Below are 24298 nucleotides of genomic sequence, written 5' to 3' on the forward strand. Positions count from 1 at the left end.
ATGAGGAAACTGAAGCATCAGCACAGCACGTTGTTGCGCTAGTTAGTGTTGCATTTTGAGACGAAAAAACTGCACTTAAAGGGAGCAGACTGGTCTTACAGCTATTGTTTTTTACTAACCCATTGTAATGAAACTGTACAACATTATGGAGTTATTTGTGCTGACTCCAAATCTGCAATAAGATTTTTTGCAAGTTGATTCCTTTTTTTTTAGATAATTAATGATTCATTGACATTATTTTGGGTCACAATTACAAAATAACCACTCCATACAGAATCGCGATCACCATGTGGCTAGGCAGACAAACGACTAAAGAATACAACGTTTGAAGAACTCTATTGATGTAGCTTTTTTTTTTTGGTCGTTTTACAACACACTGAACTTCACTCCTCCCACGCTCTGCCAGAAATAACTCAGAGGTGGTGTCAATTGAAGACAATAATAATTTTCCAAAGCCTCCATCTAAAAAATTTGTTTCCGACACTTTACTCTCCACACAGTTAGGTATCAAAAGCAAAGTAAATTTACAGTCGTACCTGCTCTGGGTGCCGAGATATCTGCCGGCAAAACATTAGCTTTGCGTTGCAAGAAAGCTGCCGTTTCACCATTGAATTCTGCGCAAACTGAGCTGTAGAGTGCACTTTAAAATGCTGTTTGCAATAAAATACGGTGCCTTTTAATGAGAAAATTTGCACGCTGATAGAAAATTGGCCGTGGATGCCGAAAATGCCACTTTTAAGAAAAGGATTTTTTGACCGTTTTTCGGCTCCAAAGACTGACCTGCCCCGTGACTGATGAAAGACAAGACAAGACAGGCGCAGACTCGCAACTAAATTTTTTTTCCTCATCATAGCTGCATCCTTTACACGCAGTTTTTGTTTTTATCTTCGTTGATGGATGGGAAAACCAGCAAAGAGAAACACAAATACAAAGGACAGACGAGACGACACACACACTGGACCTTTGCTGGTTTTGCAGTATGTATCAACTGGCCTAGCAGGCTGCACTTTTATCGTAACACTGGAATCTTTAATCAAAGAAGATAGCAGGTACTGTCCGAATGGGGCACATGGGTGGGCAGTGTAGTCAAGACAATCAAAGTATTATCAACGCCCAAAATGCTCCCTGCCCTCATTGCTCTGCAGGCATTGCTTTTATCCCATTTCAACTAGTACACGAACAAGAACATCACCATGAACATCGACGTGAACTGCTCTCATATAGTAGTTTGTGAGGATATCTGTGAATTTTGATTTACCATGGAAAAACACGAATCCCCCCCCCCCCCCCCCCCCCCCCCCCCCAAAAAAATTACTGCTTTCATTAAACAGTCTATCGGAACTACGGCTACAATGCTTTGTTTTCAGTGGTTTCACACGCAAGTATGCACGTTTGCAGAAAGACACGAATTTTTTGCTCGCAGACACACATATTGCCCATTACAGCAAAACCTCATTGCCCATTACAAGACACACTTGAGGGACTTTGGAAACGTGTCTCTTGTAACCAAGGTCTTTTGTGTGCCATGTTGCTAACATGGCCAACATAAGAAAACCAACCAAACTGTTTTCATTCAACTGTCTCTTATAAGCAAGTGCCTCTTGTAACGAGGTTTTGCTGTATTCTCCTCCTTTATCGCATGCCAGCTCAAACAAACCTCTACCACAGGCGTGAAAAGGGCGAGCTCTGGTCTCAAGCGCAACTCACGGCACAGCTCAGGTTGTCACAGCGTTTCCAAACACGCTGCCGCCACGCCTGACCTACACTGGGGGCCAGTGCAATCTCCATACACCAGATTTCCTTGCACTGAATTTTACAACTACGCCTCGCTGCACTACGGCAGGCAGTCACGTGGGAGTATGCGGGAGTATGGGCCCTTCATGCGACTCACCCTGAACCACAGGTCCCGCAGGGGGAGTTCGGCGCCGGCGCTTCACCTCGGCCAGGCACGCGCGCGACGACCGCTCGCCCAGAACGGCGCCTGACCAGCCACTGGAATGGAGAACACTGTTGAGGAAAAGGGGCTCACTCCTCGAAAGACTGCATGGCTGTACACATGCTACACAAGGCTTCCCCCATGCGCAAGCTTGAAAAGCTCTCGGCTGCCAATGCACCAGTCAGTGGCGTGGGCTATAAACTACGCAAGCTGTAACAAAAATAATACCCCTGTCACATGGCAGATCTAATGACATTCTTGACAGCAGTGAGTGGCGCGTCACTAGACAAAAAAATTCAGTAATAAACCAAAGAATAGTCTTTTTAAAAACTGTCAGTAAACATATATTTTCCACTTCATGTTGTTGTTCCAATAAAGAAAGACAAACAAGGTTCAACAAAATAATAAAGTTTTAACAAAAAAAGAAAATCTCGTCCCCAGTACACATGCTACCCTACTACGGATTTTTTTCAGACTTGTCTCCTCAGCCTGTGATGTCTATTGATGTCGCCTAAATCGGTGATTTTCTTATTTTTATTAAAAACACAGAATCCTTTGTTATGTTTTTAAGAAATATGTGTCTACATGCGCTTGAAACATAATTTTGTGATTTTGCGAGCTTGCTAATCGCTATCACAATCAAATGACACTTTTTTTCATTGTGTAGACCCGCACGGCCAAACCGAATGTCATTAACCATATCATTAATGAATGTCATTCACTTTCAATGACATTAGGTTTGCCATGTGACAGAGGTATTAGGAAGGATACAGGTTACTTTATCACTGAGTAACGAGCTTCGACTTGCATAAAGCATTTTTTTTCTGGACTCTTACTCTCTGGCAGCAAGACTGAGCTAAAAGTCAGAGACATAAGCTTCCATCATTGCTCGCACTAGCCAAGAGCATGTCTAGATCCAATAATCCTAAGACAATGAGATCTCGTGGCCAACTTACTCGGCTTGGGAGAGGAATTCGACCGACCGGTGGCTGGAGGTCGTCGGGAGAGATATCGACAGCATCTGCATGTGGGGGGGAAGGGAGATGCAATAGGCACGAATCAGACGACTCAGCAGACATGCGCGCACACAAAAGGATTGGAATTGATTCGGGTTCTGAAGAAATCGGTACAAACTTAAGAAGACAATGGCATGTAGCAGGGGCACCTAAGACCATTTGCACTACATGTACATGAGTCATGGTTGTCTGCGTATATGTACTGCACAGAAACCCTATTCCAACTTTTCACGATAGTAAAAGGTGCTTTGCTAATGGGCATTCCTTTCATTCCCAGGTTTTGCTCTTACTGTCTTACTGTGCCACTAGACGGGAAATTCGCTGCCAAACACCGAGCCTCCTCAAATTTTAAAGCTTGAAATCTGAACTGGGGCATGGTGGAAAGCTTGCTAATTTGTTTGCTTTTGAGGAGAAAGGTCCAGGAGACCTTCCCCCTATGACGACGCTGATGATGGAAACGGGGATGCCACAATGTATGTAAATACAAAAGGACAAGATTTTACTGTATGTAAACTTACAACACGTTATACAATAGACAGGAAAAGTAACATGCCAGGCACACATAGACTGACACCCAACACTCCCCACCACAGACACTAGGCATCAGTCCCCCTGCTCTTCAATGGGAATTTTCACCATTGAAAAGTGGTTTCCCCCCTAAATTAGCACAAAAAGCAACTCTTCCCATGATAGAGCGCACTAAAAGATGGTAAACTGTAAAGAAGATTAATGGGCCGTTTCACTGGATTCCAAGAAATTCAACCGAATCGAACAACTTTTCCCCTGATAGAGACCACCATTTGTTCGGTTTATCACTGTTGGACTGCATCCACACAAGTCCACTGAGCAAAGCCATTTCCCTCTGATAGTGACCACAACTTCTGTTTATCACTGTCCAGGTGTTTCAATGCTGCTGTTCATGTCGACCTGCTACCAATCATTTTATGCTGACATATGCATGCAGGTATTTTTCTCATTTTTATAACTAATTTCTTCTTTTAAATGCCACGGTGCCTGAGAGAGATAACATTACAGTGAAGCCCCACGATAATGAAATTCTGCGAGTACGAAATTCCCGCAGCAACCAAATACCGTATTTACTCGCATAATCCTCGCACTTTTTTTTTTCGGAAAAGTCAATGCAAAGTTAGGGGTGCGAGAATTATGCGGGGAAAAAAAAAATCCGGTGCACAGTGTTGCCAATTTGCCTTATGCCAATCCCGCTAAATGTAGCGGTTGTTTTTTGTATAGGTAAGCTCAGTGTTGCCAACAGCAGCTATTTCTTTTTATTTTAACAGTCTCCCGTCGATCAGCGATCATGAAATTGCCGCCTTTGCTTTCTGGCGCGCGCCCTATCTCGTCGTATGTGTGCGCCCTACTCCAGCAACGCACGTTGAAGTCGGTGACGCTGAAGTGCCTGCCTGCGGCAGGTTGCCGTGTTCGATCGCGTACTTTCTCGCTTTCAATTTGAAAGCGGCAGTGTAGCTGGCGTTCCTCCCCATGGCGAAGCGGCACCAAGCACAAAACAATTAGATCAAAAAGTTCTCAAAACGGCAGCGAGCTATCCACCACTGACGCGAGTGACTCACTGACTGCTGCCGCTCAACGGCGGGACCACGACGGCGACACGACGACACGACAGCGGGCTGCGCGAACACCGTCTAGCTGCGCGCACGCGAAACATGCGCGAAACCGGCTCAAGGACAGTGTGAGTAGCGTGTTAGGGAGGCTGTTAGGGAGTAGCCATGCAGGTTGTTAGGGCGCCTGGATGGCCTTGGATACACAGCGCTCTCCACCGAACGGAGAGGCGGCGGGGGAGGGCGCGCGTTGGAGAGCGCGTGCACCATGCGGGTTTCGCGAGCAGGCAACTTTCGCCGCCGCAAAGTTGGGGGTGCGAGGATTATGCGAGGAACCAAAAATTTCAAGTTTTGGTGGCTCACATTAGGGGTGCAAGGATTACGCGAGTGCGAGGATTACGCGAGTAAATACGGTAGTTTTAAATCCCCGACGAACATCCATAGAAACCCATGTATTTCATATCTCGTGGCAACAAAATGTTCTTGGGAAGCGATCTTGCGTTTACGAAATTTGCTGCAAGTCCGGTCGGCACTTTATCTGCCCATTTGAGGCTAAAGTGACCAAAAATTGCTCAAATGCATTTTCTTTTCGGATTCAAAGTGCATAAATTTCTGCCACAGCGCACTGGCCGCCGACATAATTGTTTACATAAAAGACCGCGCAATAAGCGGCTGCGGAGGCAGCCTCGCAGCGACAGCACTAGGGGGCGACACATGGTGAATCACGGCATGTCTTTGACTTCGGATACGGTAGCCGGCTACCGCTGAACAGCGTGTGTGCGTCCGCTGTGTGTGGCAAGTGGCACATTCGCTCTCAATCAAAAACACAAGTTTTTGTCACTAGAGGATAAAGCAGCCATCATCATCCAAGTCAGCGGCCCCAGTGTAAAGGCACATTCCCACTGGCGATTTGTCTCGTCGTGCGACGGCGCGCGTCGCGCGATGAGGCCTTGAGGGGGTGTTCGCACTTGCGATGAGCGATGATGCGACTGCGTTCAGCGCAGCTGCTTCCCGACTTGTACGACCTCGTTGGTGCGTCAACCATTCGCAGTCAAAGAAAATGATGTTACGCGACAAAAGCAGGTAGAAATCAAACTAAAACACATGCTACTAACCTAGAGCAATGCCGAAAACATTTGCGGGTTGCGGGAGGAGCAGAAAATAACAAACTCAAGAAGGCTCTTTTCAACATATTATTGCACGAAGAAATGCACACGCTTGCTTTCACGCCACAACACCCGCATCACGGCCCACAAATGTCGCTTCTTTTCACAGGCGCAAAGTTCTGACGCCACCGAACTCTACGCGTGTTTACCAGTCGCCGATATAACGATGAGGCTGCAAGTCAACCTACCGTCTCGCTGTCCACCTAACTCTATACGATGATTACTTGCTTTTACAATCCATACACGCTCCTCCACACTGATGAGTTCCACGCTATTCGTTGATTAGTGCACGCGTACGCTGAAGCCACTGACCAAAGAACCGATGCACACGGGAAGTTGCTTGCCGGCCCGACCCGGCGGGTACAGCGATAGCGGGCCAAGCGCCTGGCCAAGCGAGCCAGCGGCGGTGGTGGCGGCGGCGGCTCGTCCTCGCCCGCCCGCCCGCAGCGTTTGCATACCGGATGTAAAGAAATGTTTCGTTTCCGGCTACGTCAGCCTACTCCGCGGCCATGATTGGCTTACCGGTTTTGCGGGGCCGCCGCGCGACGAGAAAATTCAGACCGAGAGCGATCGGCTCCGCTGTCGCAAAACGCCGAAAAGCGACGGCTGGCTCGTCGCTTTTCGTCGCGCGACGAGGCGCATCGCCAGTGGGAATGTGCCTTAAGAAGGGAGGATACCGCCAACTAGTTCCGAACTACTTGCAGCTCGCTCTACCATTTTGAAAAGCAAGGACGCTACTCTGGCGCACGAGCGCTAAACAAAAGAGTGACAGCTGTGGCCTTTCCGGATGTCAACAAAGCGGTGCTCCTCACTTAGTTTTGTGGACAACATTAGAACAACAAAGGTGCCACTGTCTGGCAAAGTACATCATCTTCGCTTGCATGCTCGGACACACTCGGTGCCGAGGACCAGGCAGAAAAAGCGTGCAGAGATGGTGAACCCGCAGGATGTTTTCGATGCGTTTGATACAATCTTGTCTTTCTTGGGAGTGAACGGCTAGCAGTGAACCACTTTTTGTAGTGTGAGAGCTGAGCTGTGAAGCTGCTGCAAGGTAAGGCTCGCAAAGTAGTAGAACTGGCTTTCGGAAATAAATTTTCAGTTTGCGGGCGATTTTTCTGTCGTTTATGTTTTGTTCTCACGGCAACGAAATTCCTGCAAAAGCTAATTTTTTGGCTTTCCCTGGCGGATTCATTATTGCGGGGTTCGACTGGAATACAAAGTGAACTTTAGAATTCTTCGGCACAGCTGCCAGACAGAGCCCAGGGCCATAATGCCACGTGAAACATTTTCACGCCAGCACAATGACCTTTACTGACGTCCGCTTTAATGCATCGCAGCAAGTTAAAACCAACCCACTGCTGAGCTCTGCAACCAGACTGACTTGGATTGACGACACTCACCGATTTTGCCAGCCGCCTCCTGCCAGAACGGATGGTTCTGCCACCCTGAGGAAGAAACAGGGAGCACAAGACAAGTTAAAACTAGGTCACCCAGAGCTAGTACAAGACAGTTGTAAAAACAAACAAGCGGGCCAGTACACTATCCAATACTCTCTTTCACAAATTGATGGGTTTGCTAGACAGACTGGTAGACACTTAAAACAGCCCTGTTTTAGCCTTAGGCATTGCCACAGGAACAACACATACGCGCCAACTTTCAGGGAACAACTTTGACAACTTGGGATCAAGGGCCGAGGTTCTCCAAGATTCCCACAAGCTGTGCCAGCCTTGACTGCAACTGAGGATTTGACTGATAGAGTTCGCAGCATTTTTTTGGATACTATTACTGGGTTATTACTCTCCAGGGAATGCTGAGTTGAGCTTCACGACACCAACAACAATCTTTGTCGTCCATGTCAAGGACAATGCGCTACAAAATACCATTGCGGAACATTTCAAGTCAGAAAATGACAGCTTGACAAGACGTGGAGCAGCAGGTTTTTGGATTTTTTGGGTCACGAACAGAAAACTATGCGCCCCTCTATCTGACCACATCGACGGTTTAATTTCACCAAGCTTTCCTGTGAGGGATCCCTTTGTTGTCGTCTGAGCTTGGACTTTGACGTGTTGAGCTTTGACTTTTACTCGCACGCAGAAAGCTTTGCGATCAACCGTCGTAGTTATTAGAGCGGTGCATGCTTTTTCTGTACAAGTGAGAAAGCCGAAATCACATAGACGTCGGCTTCATAATGCAACAGATCCAGGTTCGATTCCGACCACGGGAAGTGTTGCTTTCACTTCCCCCACAATGATCACCATCATCGTCAGAAAAAGTTGGATTTCCTGTAGCGTGTTTTTGGTGGGAAACAAACGCCATCAGGGAAACACAGAGAGCTCCGCCTTAAAAATGAGATCGCCACGCAGTGCGGCAGTTCTGGGAACGACGTGGCAAGGTAGGGGCCGCCCAATTAAGGGGTCTTGGAATCCCGAAATTTGGCCAAAAAATCGATTTTTAGAAATCGCCATTTTCGGAAAGTAGAGCTATTTTTCTACCTGTTAGCAAAATATCCAGACCCAGGAGTACCTATTTGAGCCATAATATCAATTTATAGCACCGACGCCCGCTAAAATCGGCCAAGATACGACGCGAAAATAGCATTTTTTTGACGACTCGCCCCTCGGGTTCTACAAGCGCCACGGCGTCCATCTTGATCTCATTCGAAAGCGCGTCTTTTCGTTTTCAATTCCCCGCCAGAACCACTCCGTTTCGTCCGTTGGTTGCGAGTAAAACCGGGGTAGAAAAGAGACGGATTGCGCCGCCTAATTGGTTACTGACTGCACGTGACCGCAGGGCGCAACCTCATTGGCTGGGCGCCGTGGGTCGTCTGCTCGGCACTCTCATCACAGGGCAACGGCTCATGTATTTGTCTATGCGAGGACCGGCAAAAGCCCCGCATGGCGTAAAAATAAAGATATCTATCGATAACCGAAAGGAAGAACAGGCATTATTAAAAGCGCCTGAAATACGATTTTCTGCTCCTGTGACGACGACTTATCGTGAGAACAGCGCCGAGACGGAGGTAGGCTTAGCGCCCGCGCGGGCTGCCGAGACGATAGCGTAGCGATATGATTATGCCTGCGGGGGCACTAAGGTGCGTCTATCTTTCGATCAGCAGCAAATAGAAAGAAAAGAAATGATAAAGTGGTGGATGCCGCATGCCGACGTCGCAAGGGAAGTGTGTTCATTCTGTTATCATCGATGCTGCGGCGGTTCGGCCCGCACTCCGGTGCGCACTTACTCGTCGGCAGGTTACCATATAGATGAGCGATTTGAGAATTATAAATGTTCGCACTGTGCACAATGTGCGTTGGTGACGTGATATACAAGTAGATTAAACTGAAAACGTGGTTATCCCACCTAGCCAAGCGCATGCACGTTACAGAACAGTGGCGGGCATTCCGTTACCAGCCCCTTCGCTGCAACTCACTTCACGCGATGCAAATCCGATTTGATTGCTACAAATGAAGCAGTAACATAACAAAATAGCGTTTACAACTGTGGTGCACGCTCGGCACCTCAGCCCTAGTCGCCAAAGAGAGACGGCGTGATGCCAACAGCATAAAAATTGAAGCAACGTTCTGGCTTTGCTTTTGTTCAGTTTTTCTGCCAGGTGCCATCTGTAGACAGAGGATTTCATAATTTTCCCACCAACTGATTTCAGCAAACTTGGTATGCCCGTGTTGAGCGAAACGCAAGCTACATTCTAGAACCTTTCTTTTTTTCATATGCTCAATAGATAAAACTGTCACTTGTAGTAAAACTTCAACTGCGATTTTCTCAGCTTCCCTTTTTTTGCATATGTGCCTAGCCTTACAGGGGTTTTGAGGTAGTTTTTTTCAAAGGATTTCTACAAGTGTTATACCGTTGAATTCGGGATATAATGAACTGCATGCTGAAGCTATTTTAATTGGCTCATTTTCCCTCAAATAAATGTTATGAGTAATAATTAGAGGTCATTAAGTTTTCAGAAAACTGTACTTGGCATAATTAGATTAATTCTATCCAATCGACTATCCTTACAGGAATATAAATAGCTTCAGCATGCATGGCAGGTCTTAAGCTACACATCCATACCATTTATTTAAAAAAAAATTGAATAAAAAGTTCCTTAAAGGCCCGTAAGAAATTACTTAATTAGGATCCAGTGTTTTCTTTATAACTCAAAAAATAATTCTACCACTTGAAAACTAATTACATATGTGAAATGATGAAGACAAAACACATATGCACAGTGATTTTCATTATCACAGACCAATTAATAAAAAAGTTCATTTCAAGACCCACGTCTCCCCTTAAAGGGACACTGAAGTGATATGTAAACATTGCGGGATTACTTGCGCAAATTGTAGTCCGGGGTCCCCAGGCCATGTTACGACCACTCTGGGCGCGTTTACGCGCTTTTATTTAGTAGAAAACTTAATTCGAAAATGCTGTCCTCCTCTCTTTACGCTCGCCCATTTTCTGCGGCGTTTTCGTGTGACGTCGAGAGGAGCCGAGCTCGCAATTGGCTGCGCTACTGTACGGCTCCCCGGCCTTCAGGCAGAGACAGTTGGCCCAGCGTTTTGTCTGACAGCCGCCGACGGGTCGTCGCAATTCGTTCGCTCAGTTGAAACGAAGCCAGGACACGTTTGTGAATGGAAGAATGGGCCTTTCTTTACTTGGTGAGTTTGTACACTGAAGTCAAGGTCGCTTCACACAATCGCTGCACAAGCGCACATGCGACGCTTCGCTGACTGGTACGCCCGTAGGAAAATATAAGGCCTCTTGAAGGCGGGAGAAGAGTCAGCGAAGTCAATATAGGTACTAAGGAAATAAAATCAACTGATATTTTTACCGTACAGCGTAAAAATAGGGTGTGGGAAGCACTTTTTTGCGCTGGGCGAACAAGCACAGCGGTCAGCAGCACGACTACGCATCTGCGAACGCCTTTCCGTCTACGAAATGCAATTGCTAGACGTGAGCTATTGTGGAAACTCGGGGGACGCTTACTCCACGAGCACAATACAACAAATAGTCACCTAAGCTGCTTGAAATGCCAAAACTAAATAAAAATGTAAACTTGTTGTACATTATATACCTTATATTACCACGGTCGGCGCAGCCCGTCTCGTGGCCGAGTTGTCTAAGGCTGCAGGTATGTCGCCGCCGAGTGTTTTGCAAGTCATGAGTTCGAGTCCCCGCGGGTACGTGCTTTTTTTTTTTTTTTTGTAAGTTAACTTTGTTGTTTTCTGCCGATATTTTCTACATTGAGTTCACCTTTGTTTGGGCCGCAACGTTCATGGCTCCCCGAACTAGTTCACAGAACGCGCGCAGGCTGGCACAGGCGCGCTAGCGAGTTCTCGTTGGCGTGCTGTCCATAAGCACCGACTGCTTGCGGGCAGTGGGCACAGGCCAGAATGAACAGACCCTTGGCATGGTGCGAACACGCATTTTACGGTACAGGCATGAGTGAGGCAAGCTCCAAATAGGGGGGGGGGGGGGGGGGGGGGGGGAAGCGCATGACATTTGTGCGTCTGCGGGTACACGGAGGGCGTCCATGCACTGCGTAGGCCTCGGCTAGTGAATGCTACGATTCCAAGCCGTCCTGGGAGGCTTATCTTTATGCATTTTTACAGATGACAACATGGCAGAAGCGCGGTACGATGATTACTGAGTTATTGAGAATGCCCATCCAACAACACCACAGGTTGTGTTTTACAGAACCGAAACCGAAACCGAAACTTGTTTGGTTGCTCACCTTGGGCATCGTCCAATCACGGTCCCGCTCCTCCCAACGTCACAGCTTTAGTTGGTGCGGCCGCCGCAAACCGCGCATGGTAGTTTTTCTTCTTTGGCGCTTTGTAAAATAATTACCGATTTGTCAACCGGATAAACGATGAAAAGTGGGCTAATTTGAGCCAGTCTACGCAGTGCAAGCAAAAACGGGAGCTTGACAAATTCACTTCAGTGTCCCTTTAACAAGAAGCAGGAGAAGCAGAAGAAGAAGAGGAGCCCACCTTGGTGCTGTTGTGGTAGGCGCGTCGCGCGGCGGGCGAGAGGTGCCTCAGGCTGCCTCTCAGGATGGCCTGGAAGCGGGCGTCCAGCTCCCCGTAGGGGTCCTCCTCCCACCAGCAGCTGGGACCCCCCTCGTGGAAGAAGTCACTCTGCTCGTCGTCCCCTGTTCCCATTCGAGAGTGGACGGGCACGCACACTCAACACATCGGTCACCACAGTGCTCCACTCCCAACCCAGAGACCCATCAAGACTACTACCCACAAGCCAAAAGAAGACGGCTTCCTGCCTCTAGAAAGAGTACAGAACGATTTGCTTCACAAAAGTTCTTGCCAACAACTCAAGAAGCTGCGAAAACCACAACCAACCACAGCCATGAGAACACTGCACAATGGAAAATCATCTGGACACTCAATCTCACTGCACCATGTGTAGCGACTGAATTGATCAACAGTCATTTTCAGGAGCACAGGTTGGGTTATCAAGAGTTGCTTTCCCACTAGTTTCCAGGAGGAGTTTCTGGCCGTAGCTCTAAATTTGGTTTCAGTGCACGGCCCGAACGATTGCTCTTATCATAACGAGACACCGCCACCGATTCACCAGCAACAACTTCCAGTTCAGAGTACAAGTTTGGGCTGGCTGGACCATGACTTGTTGGAATAAGCAGCATGAAATATTCCTGTTTCCAAGTCCTTTGTTTTGCTGCAGTTTACTCCGTTTCAGATTGGATTGCTTTTGTTGGTCAATTTGCATTCTTTTTCTTTTGTGTTTTAATACACATGTAGCTGTCGCAGGAAACGGAACTATCTTAGATGAGAGCTTATTAAACAACGCCACTGGCTCTCCGTCTCTCCGCCCTGTTCCTCCCCCTCCATTTTCTTTTGAATTTGTGTAATCACCGTGGTGCACACCAAACATGCACAACCCAGTTTCAGATCTTGCAGCTTCTGTCCACGTACAAGTGCACTCAAACATGTTCGCACAACTAACACACCGCTTATACACGGCATCAAAATTTTAGACTCCCCTCCTTCCCTCTTCAAAACAAAAGAGCAGCCCCCATTTTCACACACACAAATTCAACTAAAGTCAGTCATTCACAGCGCACCCACAGCACAGCTCACCCTTGTATTGCCATGCGTGTTATCACCTGAAAGCTTTCTTGTTTGGCACAGCGAAGCCTGACCTTCAAACAGCGGGGGCCAGCTGGCAACAGAGATAAGATAGCGCCGCACAATGGAAACCCCACCGACGGCAAAAGATAAAAGGCAGCGTCTCGAATGGAAAATTGGCGCGTTTCTGAAGCGGGTGCCTAAAGGGGTTTCTTAGGGTGCTCAATCGTATCTGAACACCACACCACATGAACTTGACTTTGTTCAGCTTACGTTCGGCGATCAAGTGCCAGTGCATCAGAGAGATGTGAGGACGACATCCCCCACAAGGAAACACAAAACAAAAGTGGGCTCAGTCTTGCCTCACAAGCGGTGTTTCGTCCTAGACAAAGTGAAAAAGACGGCACAGCCTACGCTATTCATTGGTGATGAACACTATAAAATTTTCAAATAGCACTAAAACTTATATTGAAGTGACTGTTGACTGATGAATTACCCAACCAGGCATTAAGGGAATAAAAAGAGATTAATTAATCCAACAATACACAAACCCAAAAGCTTGACATATTCCTTGCTTAAAAATTTCTTTACACACAAGAATGCTCGGTGCAGAGGGCGTTCGGTGCCGAATTTAAGCACGTCACAGATCCAGGAGGCACCAACAGGTGACCGCTCCCAACCACACCATGAAGCTCCGAACTCACTACTAGCACGACGGCTATTACAGTGCTCCGATTCACAGATTGTACACGGCATGCTGTTTGCTGGGTTAGCACGCTCCCCCCAAGAGCGCTGAACGAGCGAGAAGAGGGAAAAGAGAGCAAGGCATTACCTTCGCGGCCTTCGTCGTTCGTCAGGATGCCACCATCGCTCTCGCTGCTGCTCAAGCCGCTGCTGCTGTGCTCCCTGCAATGTGGTAAGAACTCAATTGTAACAAAATCCAAGAGGGAGGTCGAAGACAATTGCTCTGTCACAGTCAACACACCTCTGCAACTAACGCCAAAGAGAGAAATCAAGAGGACCCTGCTAAACCCATAGGTTCCTTACAGCTCCCCCCTTTTTTTTTGCGAGAAGGTTTAACCAGTACGAATGGCCAGCCATTGTGGTTTCTCCTTTCCGTTTGCAGTATCCGCCTAAAGCGCAGTATCTGCCTAAAACACACTATCCAATGACGCAGGAACTGCATAGAAACCGCTATACATATCGCAATAACAACTCAAGTCAAACTTGCTGGGCAGACAGTGCTTACACAATACACCTCGCTAATTTAACCTCTGCTTAAATGAGTGGTGTTTAATCAATGCAACCATTCAGTATTGCCTCTCAATTCTTTGGCATACAAGCTGGCCATGTTTCTGCAATGGGTCTTAAAAGTGCAAATAAATTACACGCAGCCAATGAGTAGAAAGTTGTGGAGTCCCGAGCCAAATTACAAGATTGCGCAGCCGACACCGAGTTCTCCTGGATTTGTAAAACACTTTCAGACAATATGCTGACTTTTGTGAGCAAAAATAAATGACAAAAACGTATTTGTCATGCTAATTTCTGACACGTATGCTAATTTCTGAGTAAAAAGTATCATCTTTGAAGATTCCACTCTAGAAATGCTACAGCCCTTCTGCATCTATTGACAAGTACTGAATGGAAAACACACCCAACATGACCATTTTTGATCAGTTTTTTTACACGCCTGCTACACTAGCGTCTGAATGCGTTTGACTCACATGCCAAGTTGTGCTGCTACACTACAATTTGAAATGCCATTCGGCTCAAACGACATTCGAGCCAAATGAGCACCGAGAGAGACATTTGGGATTTCAAATGTAATTTTAGCACTCTCGCACGCAGCGTCTTCGATTGGCAATAAAAAATATAATACCTCCGTGCTTAAAACAAACAAAATATTTTTGTTTGTGGAGGTTTGTTCACTGTTCATTCACTTAAAATATAAAATCAACGTATTTAATTTTCATACTCTCAAGACCAGTGGGTTATGCAAAAAAAAAAAAAAAAAAAAAAAACACGCAAACAGCCACCACATTAGAGTCAAAACTGGTGTCGCTTCTAATTTGATACCTTATTCAAGGTTCATACACGTTTCAAAGGCAAAAATTCAAGGGTTTTCAAGGACTTTCAAAGACCAATAAATACATCTTCAAGGACCCCATCTAATGGTTTATCTGGGATTATTTACAATAAAACTTTTTCAACACAATGCAAAAGTTGTTTATTGCACAATACCTAAGAACATAAGTACAAATGAGTACTAACGAGTCGTTGAAAGCACCCCAGCTTTATTTTTTTTGGTTGGTGTTTAGAAGTAGTTCTTTCTTTGTTTTTCCTGTTTTTCTCAGGCGGTTTTATTTCACAATGAATGCAATGCTGCTTGTATCACATGCTTTGTCAGCAAGGCTGTCAGCTAAGATATTAAATAAGCAGCTGTTGCCCTCACGTTGTCAATCTCCTCTTCGAGAATACGTCTTTTTGTCTGCTTTTTTCACGAGCTGCTCTTTTTTTGAGGTTCAACATTTTGGAAGATACAGTAGAATCTCAATGATACGAATCTCGCGGGACCGCGAAAAATATTTGTATCATCCGAAATTCGTATGAACCAACACAGACCAAAAACTTGAGCGCTGAAAAAAGTTTTCGTTTATTTCTTTTCTTACTTTCGCGTGAACAAATCCATGATTTTTTCTGCTTTTTTTAAACCCCCACGTCACAAAGCAGTCCGCGTAACGCTTCGCCTAGCTTCGCGCGTGTCTCCTCACTCCCGGTGTCCAAGCTCGCTACACGCCGCAACAGTCAAGCGTGAACCGCATGGTGCGTTTTTGCACGCGATTCGCACGCCTCGGCTTTGCGCGCGCTGTATTTTCAAGGCCGCATGGACGATTTTGCGCCCGCGGTATCTCCTACCTCGGTCAGAAAAAGACGCTGACGACTTGCGAAACGCTCGACACAGCCCGCTGGCTCCGCCCGAGATGTTTAGGCTTAGCACTCCGGCAGATATTGCGCTTTCACTAGCGGCGCGGATGGTGTTTTATAGTACCGTTTTCGCCAACGTTATCAGCTCCTTTACTGCACAAGAAACTTCGTGTCTGCCTTGAGCGGCATTTTAAAGAGCGGCTAGAAGCAGTCGCTCATAAACGTTGGTCGCTCAAGCGGCTGTGCCACTTCGCGGCCGAAGCCACCGCCATGTTGCCGCCGCCGGCTGCGGCGCGCGCAGCGTGCGAGAGGTTTCGCGGCGCGCATGGGACGTGCGGGGCGCGTTTTCGCGAGCAGTAAACAACAGCCCGGCCGTTTCTGGAGAAAGAAGAGTGACAAATGGGCAGAGAGAGCCGTCACTTGCTTGATCGGCAGTCGGGCGTCTCGCCGGCTCGTTCGTATCATCCGCCGGGCCGCGCAGGTCCGTTCGTAACAGCCGAAATTTTTCCCATTGCAAACAATGTAATTTTGCCGGGACTTTTCAGAAATTCGTATCATCCCGAAATTCGTATCACCCAGAATCGTATCATCGAGATTCTACTGTATATTAGTTTCGATATAAGTCATAATTAGTGCATTCAACAAGCAAGACGACGCAAGTTGCATTTCTATATCTCCCTCTGAGCGGGCCAAAAATATCATGGCAGATTGTATAAGGGCAGGTTGAGTTCACAAGTTCCTCCTCCTAATATTGCCTCGTCAAAAAAATTCGCTAAACGTGTTGTAACTTTGTGCGATAACACTGAGACTGAACTGTTACAATATTTTTTGTGTTAGAACTTACAATCCAAGATAAACACTTTAAGTCCTTGTGAAAAGACAGATCCACTGATAATCACCCATAAAAATCAAGGGTTTTCAAGGACCGCTAAAAAATGCCAGGACTTTCAAGGCCTTGAAAGTGACACTTCTAAATTCAAGGGTTTTCAAGGACCTGTGCGAACCCCGATATTACTGCCTTAGACTACTCCTAAATTTGACTGTTGTATTATTGTACGGAAACGAAACGGGGCGACAACAGTGCCACTACAGCACGGCGAGCAATTGTGAGAGCTTTCAAATGCCATCGAAATTGCAGTGTAGCACGCCGAATTCTGAATGGCATTGGAAGCACCCCATTTGAGTCAAATGACATTCGGACCATAGTGTAGCCGGGGTATTAGCTTGCCCACCTGTCCCCACAAAGAACACGTTTTCCTCCTGCATGCTCAAGTCTACTGTCAAAGCACCACGCGGGCCTAACAGTCACATTTACATAATTGTTGCTGTGTTTCAAGGCTCATAAAATTGGCTAGTGCAATGACATCCAACGCCGGACCACAAAAGTGAAAACCATCCTCTTCTGTATTTCATCAAAATACTGGTACCATCTGTTGTCCTATCCCATGAGGTTACAGCTTTCACAAAGGCAGCGCCAAGAGTACAATAGTGTGTTGACTTCAAACTGTGGTTCCTTCATTAGTACACACTGGCATTCTCACAGGATGGACTGTCTAAGGCTCTCGCATTAAAGGAGCACTGACACTAATTTTCGGCGTTAATATTATTGCACAGTTCGCTTCCTCTACTCAACAGAATACCCTGGCTGAAATATGAGCGGCCTGCGACGCAAAGAACATAGTTCAATTGGATCTCATTCATCGCGCCGACGAAGCAGCGCGTGGAGAAGCACTCAGCAAATGGACATCAGTGTGACATCACCCCACGAAGCCAAAAGAAGTGACGCGGTAGCGCTCGTCAAAAACTCGCCGCCCCACGAGCGGCGAGTGGGCGCCGGTGACGTCCGCACAAAGCGGTGAGGTCAGGCCGGGATTCTGTCATATGTGCCGTTTGGGATGAAAGCGCGGGAATTTGAAACAAACAATTTTCAGGCTGTTCAATGTAATTAACTATCGCGCGATGAAGTATTTGAGGTGCTGTTTTGGGTTCGCCAGACCATTAAGCATCGATAAAAGCAATAAAAGTGTAACATGAAATTTTCGTGTCAGTGCTCCTTTAAGCATGGGCATCTCGGCATACAACATTAACTTGGAACGCATTCTTCGGCATTTTAAAACGCACTAAAATAGTTTGAAGTACGCATGACGGTCTCACTACAGAAAAAAAATCCGCATTCAACCAGTTGCTTTGTTGGAGAATTGGTAAGAGCACGGAATGCGAGAACAGGTGTGTACCGTAAAATTCCGAGCAAGCGCCCCCTTGCAGGAAAGTTGAGATCAACAAAAAGAGGAGGGGGGAAGTTATCCCGGAGCACCACCAGAATTCAAGGTGACGGCGACAACGGCCCCCCGCCAGAAAAACAAAATGTGGATTGCACATGCACCTAACATTCTGCCAAAGAATTTTAGTCATCACTCCCTCTCAAAACCATCAAAAGGCTCCTCTGAGCCAAAAGTTCAGAAGAGAAGTTCGCAGAATTCCGCTTGAAGTCTCTGCTCCAGTCCTGGCATCAATGCCACAACCCCTGAAGGACCGTACCCAAGTATCCCCGAGTACAGCGGCCCACGCCTCGGCAACAAAATCAAGCTCATGCTGCTGCCAAAAGAAAAGTGAGAAATGGTGCGTAGAGATTGGGCTAACGGGCTGCTAACCACAATTGGATTGGATTGGATTATAGAATGGCTGTGGCACCGCAGCGTTGCCTGAGTGCGGTGGATTTCGGGGTCTGGACACCGTGGAGCGAAGAGGGGGTGGGGAGGTGCTTTTCTGGAATGGCGCGGAAATTTAAAATTAACAGCGGATTTAGAGAGGGGGCCCTTACACGGGTGGGGACAGTTGTTGGGAATTTTACGGTTGCCTCAAACATGCAAATGTATGCACACTCGGTGCTCCTTATGTGGGGAGTCAGTAGTGAGAGAAAAATGCACAAATAGGCCTCCTCAAATATCAGTTCGTCCGGGGATGTCTTGAAACACGATGCAACACTCCGGTACAAAGGCAGTCCTTGAAATGCCTGCAGACTATCCAGGGCTGGCAAATCACGGACGCCCCTTGTCCCTTCGAGGAGCCACAGGTGGGAGTTCTGCTTTTCAGTTCATCCCGCCCAAAGAATCGGGATTAATACCAGATGGGATCACAATGACATTTCTGTGCCCTACTCAAGCAAGGCCTCCAAGTTGGTGACAACCAGGCCATGATTACAGTGCATTGTGACATACACGCTGACAAATATATGCCAGCACAGACTGCACCATCAAACCAGGATTATCAGTAAGTATTTCACCAGGATCAATAATTCAACTAGAGCATGGCCAAAATCTTGTGAAGACGTGCAGATTTTTTGACACGCGCTATGATCGGAAACAGCGGGGTTTGACAAGACGGGTACGACAGCCCCCCGTGATACGGGGCCCCTGGCTCACCCGTGCATGCGGAGCTTGGCCACCTCGTCCTCGAGGTCCATCTCGTCGAGGCAGCAGTCGGAGGACCGCCGGTGGCCGACCGACTCGAGGCTGCGCTCGCGGACGCTGCGCTTGCGCTTGCCGCACAGGCTGCCTCCGGCCGACACGGCCACCAGGGTGGAAGCGGTGGAGGAGGAGCTGCCGGCCACCCCTCCGGCACCCTTGGAGCTGCCCGGCTGGCACAGCTTTCCCAAGCGGGACAGCAGGGGCTGCTGGGGACAGAGGGACACATTTGGCCGGGGCGAATGGGAATAAAAGCACAGTGACAATCCCACCACATGTTTTCCGTTACCCCAATTACACATTAAGATAAGTCCCTCTGCCCCTTTTTTGGGGACTTTATGTGCCACCATTCCACGCCCTCAGTATAGCCCTAAGCTAAAACAAAAAAACTCAAGGCAGTGCTTGCACATCAAGGGGCTGCATAACGAGCACTACCTAGGGCTTACATCAACGGTGGCTCAAGCGTGCCTCCGGGGTTTGCTTTTTTCTCAGCTCAGAGCCACCTCTAGAGGTCTTCTCCCAGCACAAAAACAAAACGCGCAGTGGTACCTGGCTGGGCAGACCAGCTGCTTGATCACACAAGGAACATACAACCAAGGGGTGCCTCAAGGTGCATTCATGCTCCGACGCTTTTGAATAAACCAACGGCGCGCGCACTGCAATGCCTGCATTGTTACTTTGATTTCCCCGCTATGTCCATGCTCCTCCCATAGTGCTTTCGTCCTCCGCGTAGCGAACATGATTGTTTTCTGCGCTTTTTTCGAACTACTGAGCGGAAGTGCTACCACGATATTTTTGTGGTGGCCCATGTGGTTAATGCACCAGGAGGTAGCGTGCTGGCCTATGTAAGAAGAGCCGGCTAGGTCACCCCAAGAACCCCCACAATATTCCACGTCCTCGTTGATTACCAGTCCCAGGTCATTCACGGATTTCTCAGGACACAATCCAGTGCTTGATGTCCCCGCATACTGCTACGAGACCTTTGGTCTGAAGGAAGTCCTCAGAACGCCCACGCACTGCCCAGGAGCGGTGAATCGAGGATGCCCAGTGCAAGCTAGAGAAATCTGGCACCAGTGCCAAGGCAAGCCGTGCTACTGCAAGTGTGATGTTATGTACTGTGGTGGAAAAGCGTTTCATTTTTAACTCGACGCGGCTTGCCAAAAAGCTCAAAAGTTGCCTCCTGTGGCTGCAAAAACTGATTATTCATTCCTAGGAGACTATTTGATGTTTTTGGTTGATAGAAACGCACAGCTGATAAAAGACTTCTTCGCCAGAAATTTTTAAAAGCTCCACGCAGCCTGAGCAAGAAGAAACTGTTGCCCCAATTGCCTTCGTCATAAAGGGGCCACAAGAAGGCACATTGCAAGCCAGGGTAATACCTGTGCTACACGGGCCTTTCAAAGGCCTTCCGAAGGCCTTCGAAGCAATTGCATATCGAGTGCCCCATTGTAAATACATACGGTGCACTTGTAAATGAGCATTCAATTGTCAACCAAAGTTGCCATGCAGCACAAGCATAAGAAAGGAATGCTCCCAGCTGCTATGGGAGCTCCCATGACTGCATGGAACTGCAGCAACAGGCTTCCCCCCCAATATAGCAAAACTTTGCTACAACAGACGCTTGGTTATAAAAGACATTTTAAAATTGTTTGGTTGGTTCTCCTGTGTTTGTCAAGTTAGCAAGTTAGCGGCATCGTGAAAGGTTGCCTCCTGGCTTGAGCAGCAAATGTGACGTCATGGCCGCCGTAGAGCCCCCACGCTTGGCTCTCGCACTCTAAGCGGCCGAAACCGAAACTGATGCCATGAATGACACTAATTCATCAACGGCAGCACTTTGTCCACTCTAATCTCATACGTTATGTTTTATGGGGTAGTACGGACACATCGGACCCTAAAAACCCGAAATACACAAATTTGGTGCCACTACTCCTTTAAACACACTGGCATGCTGATGTATATAAAGTGATCTAGTCCAACCCCTCGACGTGTTTAGAATTTCTGGTTAGAAGAGACATGTTTCCCGGGTCCCTTGAGGGTCTCTTGCAATGGGGTTTTACTGTATGTATCAGTGGAAGCTCTCCGGTCCATGCCGCACCTTGTCCAGCTCCCGCAGACCCCCGTCCGGCCTGGAGTCGACTGCTGGCTCGAGGTCCACGGCCATGCGCTTGAGCTTGCGCTTGCGCCGCTGCGGCCGTGCCGAAGAGGGCAGGCAGTTCTCGTTGACCGAGTCCGACTCGACCGCGTTGGCCTGCCGGTGGCGCCACGCACACAGCCGCTGCAGCAGGTCGTCCGAGTCGCTCTGCGGCGCATCCAGCTGCGATCATGCACGCCGGCAATGAGGGGACCACTCAGCGCTCTACTCCAGTGCCATTCGCCAAAACATTCAGGCATGGATGGATGCGGATACAGATATATATATATATATGTATCTGGATATGGAGTGAACATCCGCGTAGACGATCTCAAAGGGACCCTCATCAGTTGTTCATCTTATCAGAAGCCCTCCCAAAAAAAGAATTGGCAAAATGCCAAGGCGCATGCAAATAAATATCTTGCTTCAAGACGGTGAATGAAGTAGACTTACATTGGAGGAAAAAAGACAAAAAAAAAAAAAAAAAATCATTTGATTGTGTCGCGAAATTCATGTCCCTCCTTGACGGGTTTTCTTGCCGCTCGCCATTTTTGGGCCGAGAGGAGTCGTACTGCGTAGCGAAGGAATGTTTTCGCCGCCATTGTCGCACCCGGGTCGGCTGGCCATGTGTTTCGGGGAGAGAGGTGGGCGAGAGTGCTGCGGCCTATGGAAGGCTGCGCCCCGCGAGTTCTTGGAGACGCGCGGCCCGGTGGACTGTGTGCCTGGTGCAGCGCGGGGTTGGCGGGGAGAATGGGCCGAGAACTGGCGGTGGCCGGACGGACGGCCGGGATGCAGTGTCGGCCTTGAGGGCTGTGCTGGGGAGGCCGAGCGACGACGGCGGTGAACTCCGGGCTCTCGAAGATCGCCTCGAGGAGGTGAAGGTGCGCGGCCGAAGTTCGCCCAAATTGCGTCGCTGATGAGCGCCGCCCCACCACAGACAACCGACAGCCTTTGTCACCCCGGCGAGACCATCAGCCGGACCGCAGCTAAGATGTTCTCCCCTTCTCCACCCTTCTTCGGACTCTTTCTACGCGTCTTCTCTGTTGTATTTCTCTAAGTGGACTGCACGGGCTTCTTATCCGCCTCCTTCAGTGCACCACGCTGTATGTATTCTTCGCGGGCCTTTGTTAGCAGTTGGGGGAAGCCTCCAACCCCGCCTATTGTACACTCTACTATCCCCTTCATTCACTGTCGCCTCCCTCTTGGGCTCGTAACGGCGAGTACCGTTTCATTCATTCTCATCAATGTGCTCAATGTCGGTCTCTTGGCAGCCCTGACCTCGACAGGGTGTCAACTGCAGTGTGATTAAGTTGTCAAACCTTCTGTCTGTCTGTTCTGGAATTCCTGTGTATGTGGATAAAGTAAACCCGCCTTGTTTTGAGACTGTTATTCCGTGCCCCGTCTCGTGCCTCACGCCAGCGGCCAATCAGGTGTGGACCTATCGCCGGTTAGCAGGTCCGAACCACGTCCTCTATTCGTATCCAGGGGGAGTTGTTTGTCGCTCCTCCCGTCCGAGACATCGGCCACTAAATTACTTCTCAATTCTGAGACAATTGCCCAAGTTGATAGAGGAACGTCTACAAGTGCTCTTGCCTGGTTTAACCAGTCCAAGTGGCGACGGAGAACGTACACCTGCTACCTTAAGCGACAAAGCAGCAGAGACAGAGAGGGAACTCTTTGCTTTCTCGACGGTGACACGGTGGGACTCGTGTCGCGAACCGACGTGAACTCACGTGCCACCGCTGAGAAAAAGCATTGGCCAGGAGAGCTGCTACATTCGTGCACAGGAAGACTCCATCATCGCTTTCTCTTTTACTCTTATAACCTCAAGTTTTGCACTTCTCTCCTCCAGAGCAGAGCGGCCATAAAACTTGCCCTCGCTCTTTTTTTCTTCTTTGCTGTGCCGCTGGCTTCGTGGATTGAAGAGCGGGAGAAGTGGTACCTTTATCCGCGTGCCTTATTTTATCACTCCCTCCTTTCCTCTAGGGTGCGAATTCGCTTCGTGCTGTGGTTTTCTTTCACTTCTTTCCCTCTGGTCGCGTGAATGCCCGCTACACCTCACCAAGACTGCCATGCTCATTATTTAGAATCTCCAGCGGTGCTGGCCACCCCGAAAGTTGTTTGTCTTAATTGAAGTGTACATGCAAGGCGGTGGTTTGTTTTAAGCGGATTTTTTTTTTACATTGGGTCTATAGAGAACCAAACAAATGTTCCCATGATGTTCGGCATCAGTGAGAATTCGTCTTAACTGAGTTGTTTTAACGAGAGTTCGCTGTATACAGATGCGCTGACTACACTTTGTTCGAGATTTTAATTTTTGACCAATTCAGGGATTTGGGTCAGAATTCCAGTTTCCAAGCATTCCAAAAACATCGTCTCACGCAATGAAAGCTGGGTGTGTTCCCATTTTTTCCCCTTGTTCTGAGCATCTGCTATGAAAATGCACTCTGTGACTCTTGCCTAAAACATGCGGCCTAACAAAAGCAGAGATCAAGGTCAGAATTCAAAGTTTCCCAGGCGTCCACTTCAGGGAATGCATGTGGGGATGTGCTACCCGACTCTGGCGTCCATTCTCCCACGGACCTCCTCGCAACCCTACAACTAGCATCAACTGGGGACAGTTGGCAACAATTGAAACGAGTTGGCGAGTAAACCTGAAAATTACGACCTGTGGACATGAAATAACTGCATTCATCCCATCAGACCAATGCCATGTGTGCAGGGAATGGGAAGAATTAATCAAGAAAGTATCAAATGGCTGTGTCATAAATTGATATTGCGGAAACGAGACAGCCTCTACTATAATCCTCTAACTGCGACACCGCAGCCTGCACACAACTTCTGGTTCTTCCCTACAATAAATACCTTTGGCCTAGATAAACCATTAAACTAGATTAGATAAACTAGATACCAACATTTATGACCTTTATCAAATATCGAACCACACTAGCTGAATGCAGATTTCATTCAAGACTTACAT

General features: G+C 48.0%; 1 protein-coding gene across 2 annotated transcripts in view; it reads right to left on the bottom strand.

Moving 5' to 3' along the window:
• The window catches only part of LOC144165805 (uncharacterized), a 37327-nt gene that overhangs the window by 6103 nt on the left and 6926 nt on the right, over positions 1-24298 (bottom strand). Inside the window, exons 3-9 of one of the 2 annotated variants that reach the window (XM_077695586.1) lie at positions 21283-21501; positions 19146-19393; positions 13631-13704; positions 11692-11852; positions 7096-7140; positions 2893-2957; positions 1892-1992 (exon numbers count right to left, since the gene is read on the bottom strand). In XM_077695586.1, the coding sequence (XP_077551712.1) occupies positions 1892-1992; positions 2893-2957; positions 7096-7140; positions 11692-11852; positions 13631-13704; positions 19146-19393; positions 21283-21501 (913 nt within the window). Of the gene's footprint in view, positions 1-1891; positions 1993-2892; positions 2958-7095; positions 7141-11691; positions 11853-13630; positions 13705-19145; positions 19397-21282; positions 21502-24298 lie in introns of both variants that reach the window. The other variant, XM_077695585.1, reaches the window with a different exon arrangement.

Source organism: Haemaphysalis longicornis, unplaced genomic scaffold, assembly GCF_048455015.1.
Source record: "Haemaphysalis longicornis isolate Haplotype H1 unplaced genomic scaffold, Haemaphysalis longicornis Haplotype H1 scaffold_15, whole genome shotgun sequence".
Taxonomy (NCBI): domain Eukaryota; kingdom Metazoa; phylum Arthropoda; class Arachnida; order Ixodida; family Ixodidae; genus Haemaphysalis; species Haemaphysalis longicornis.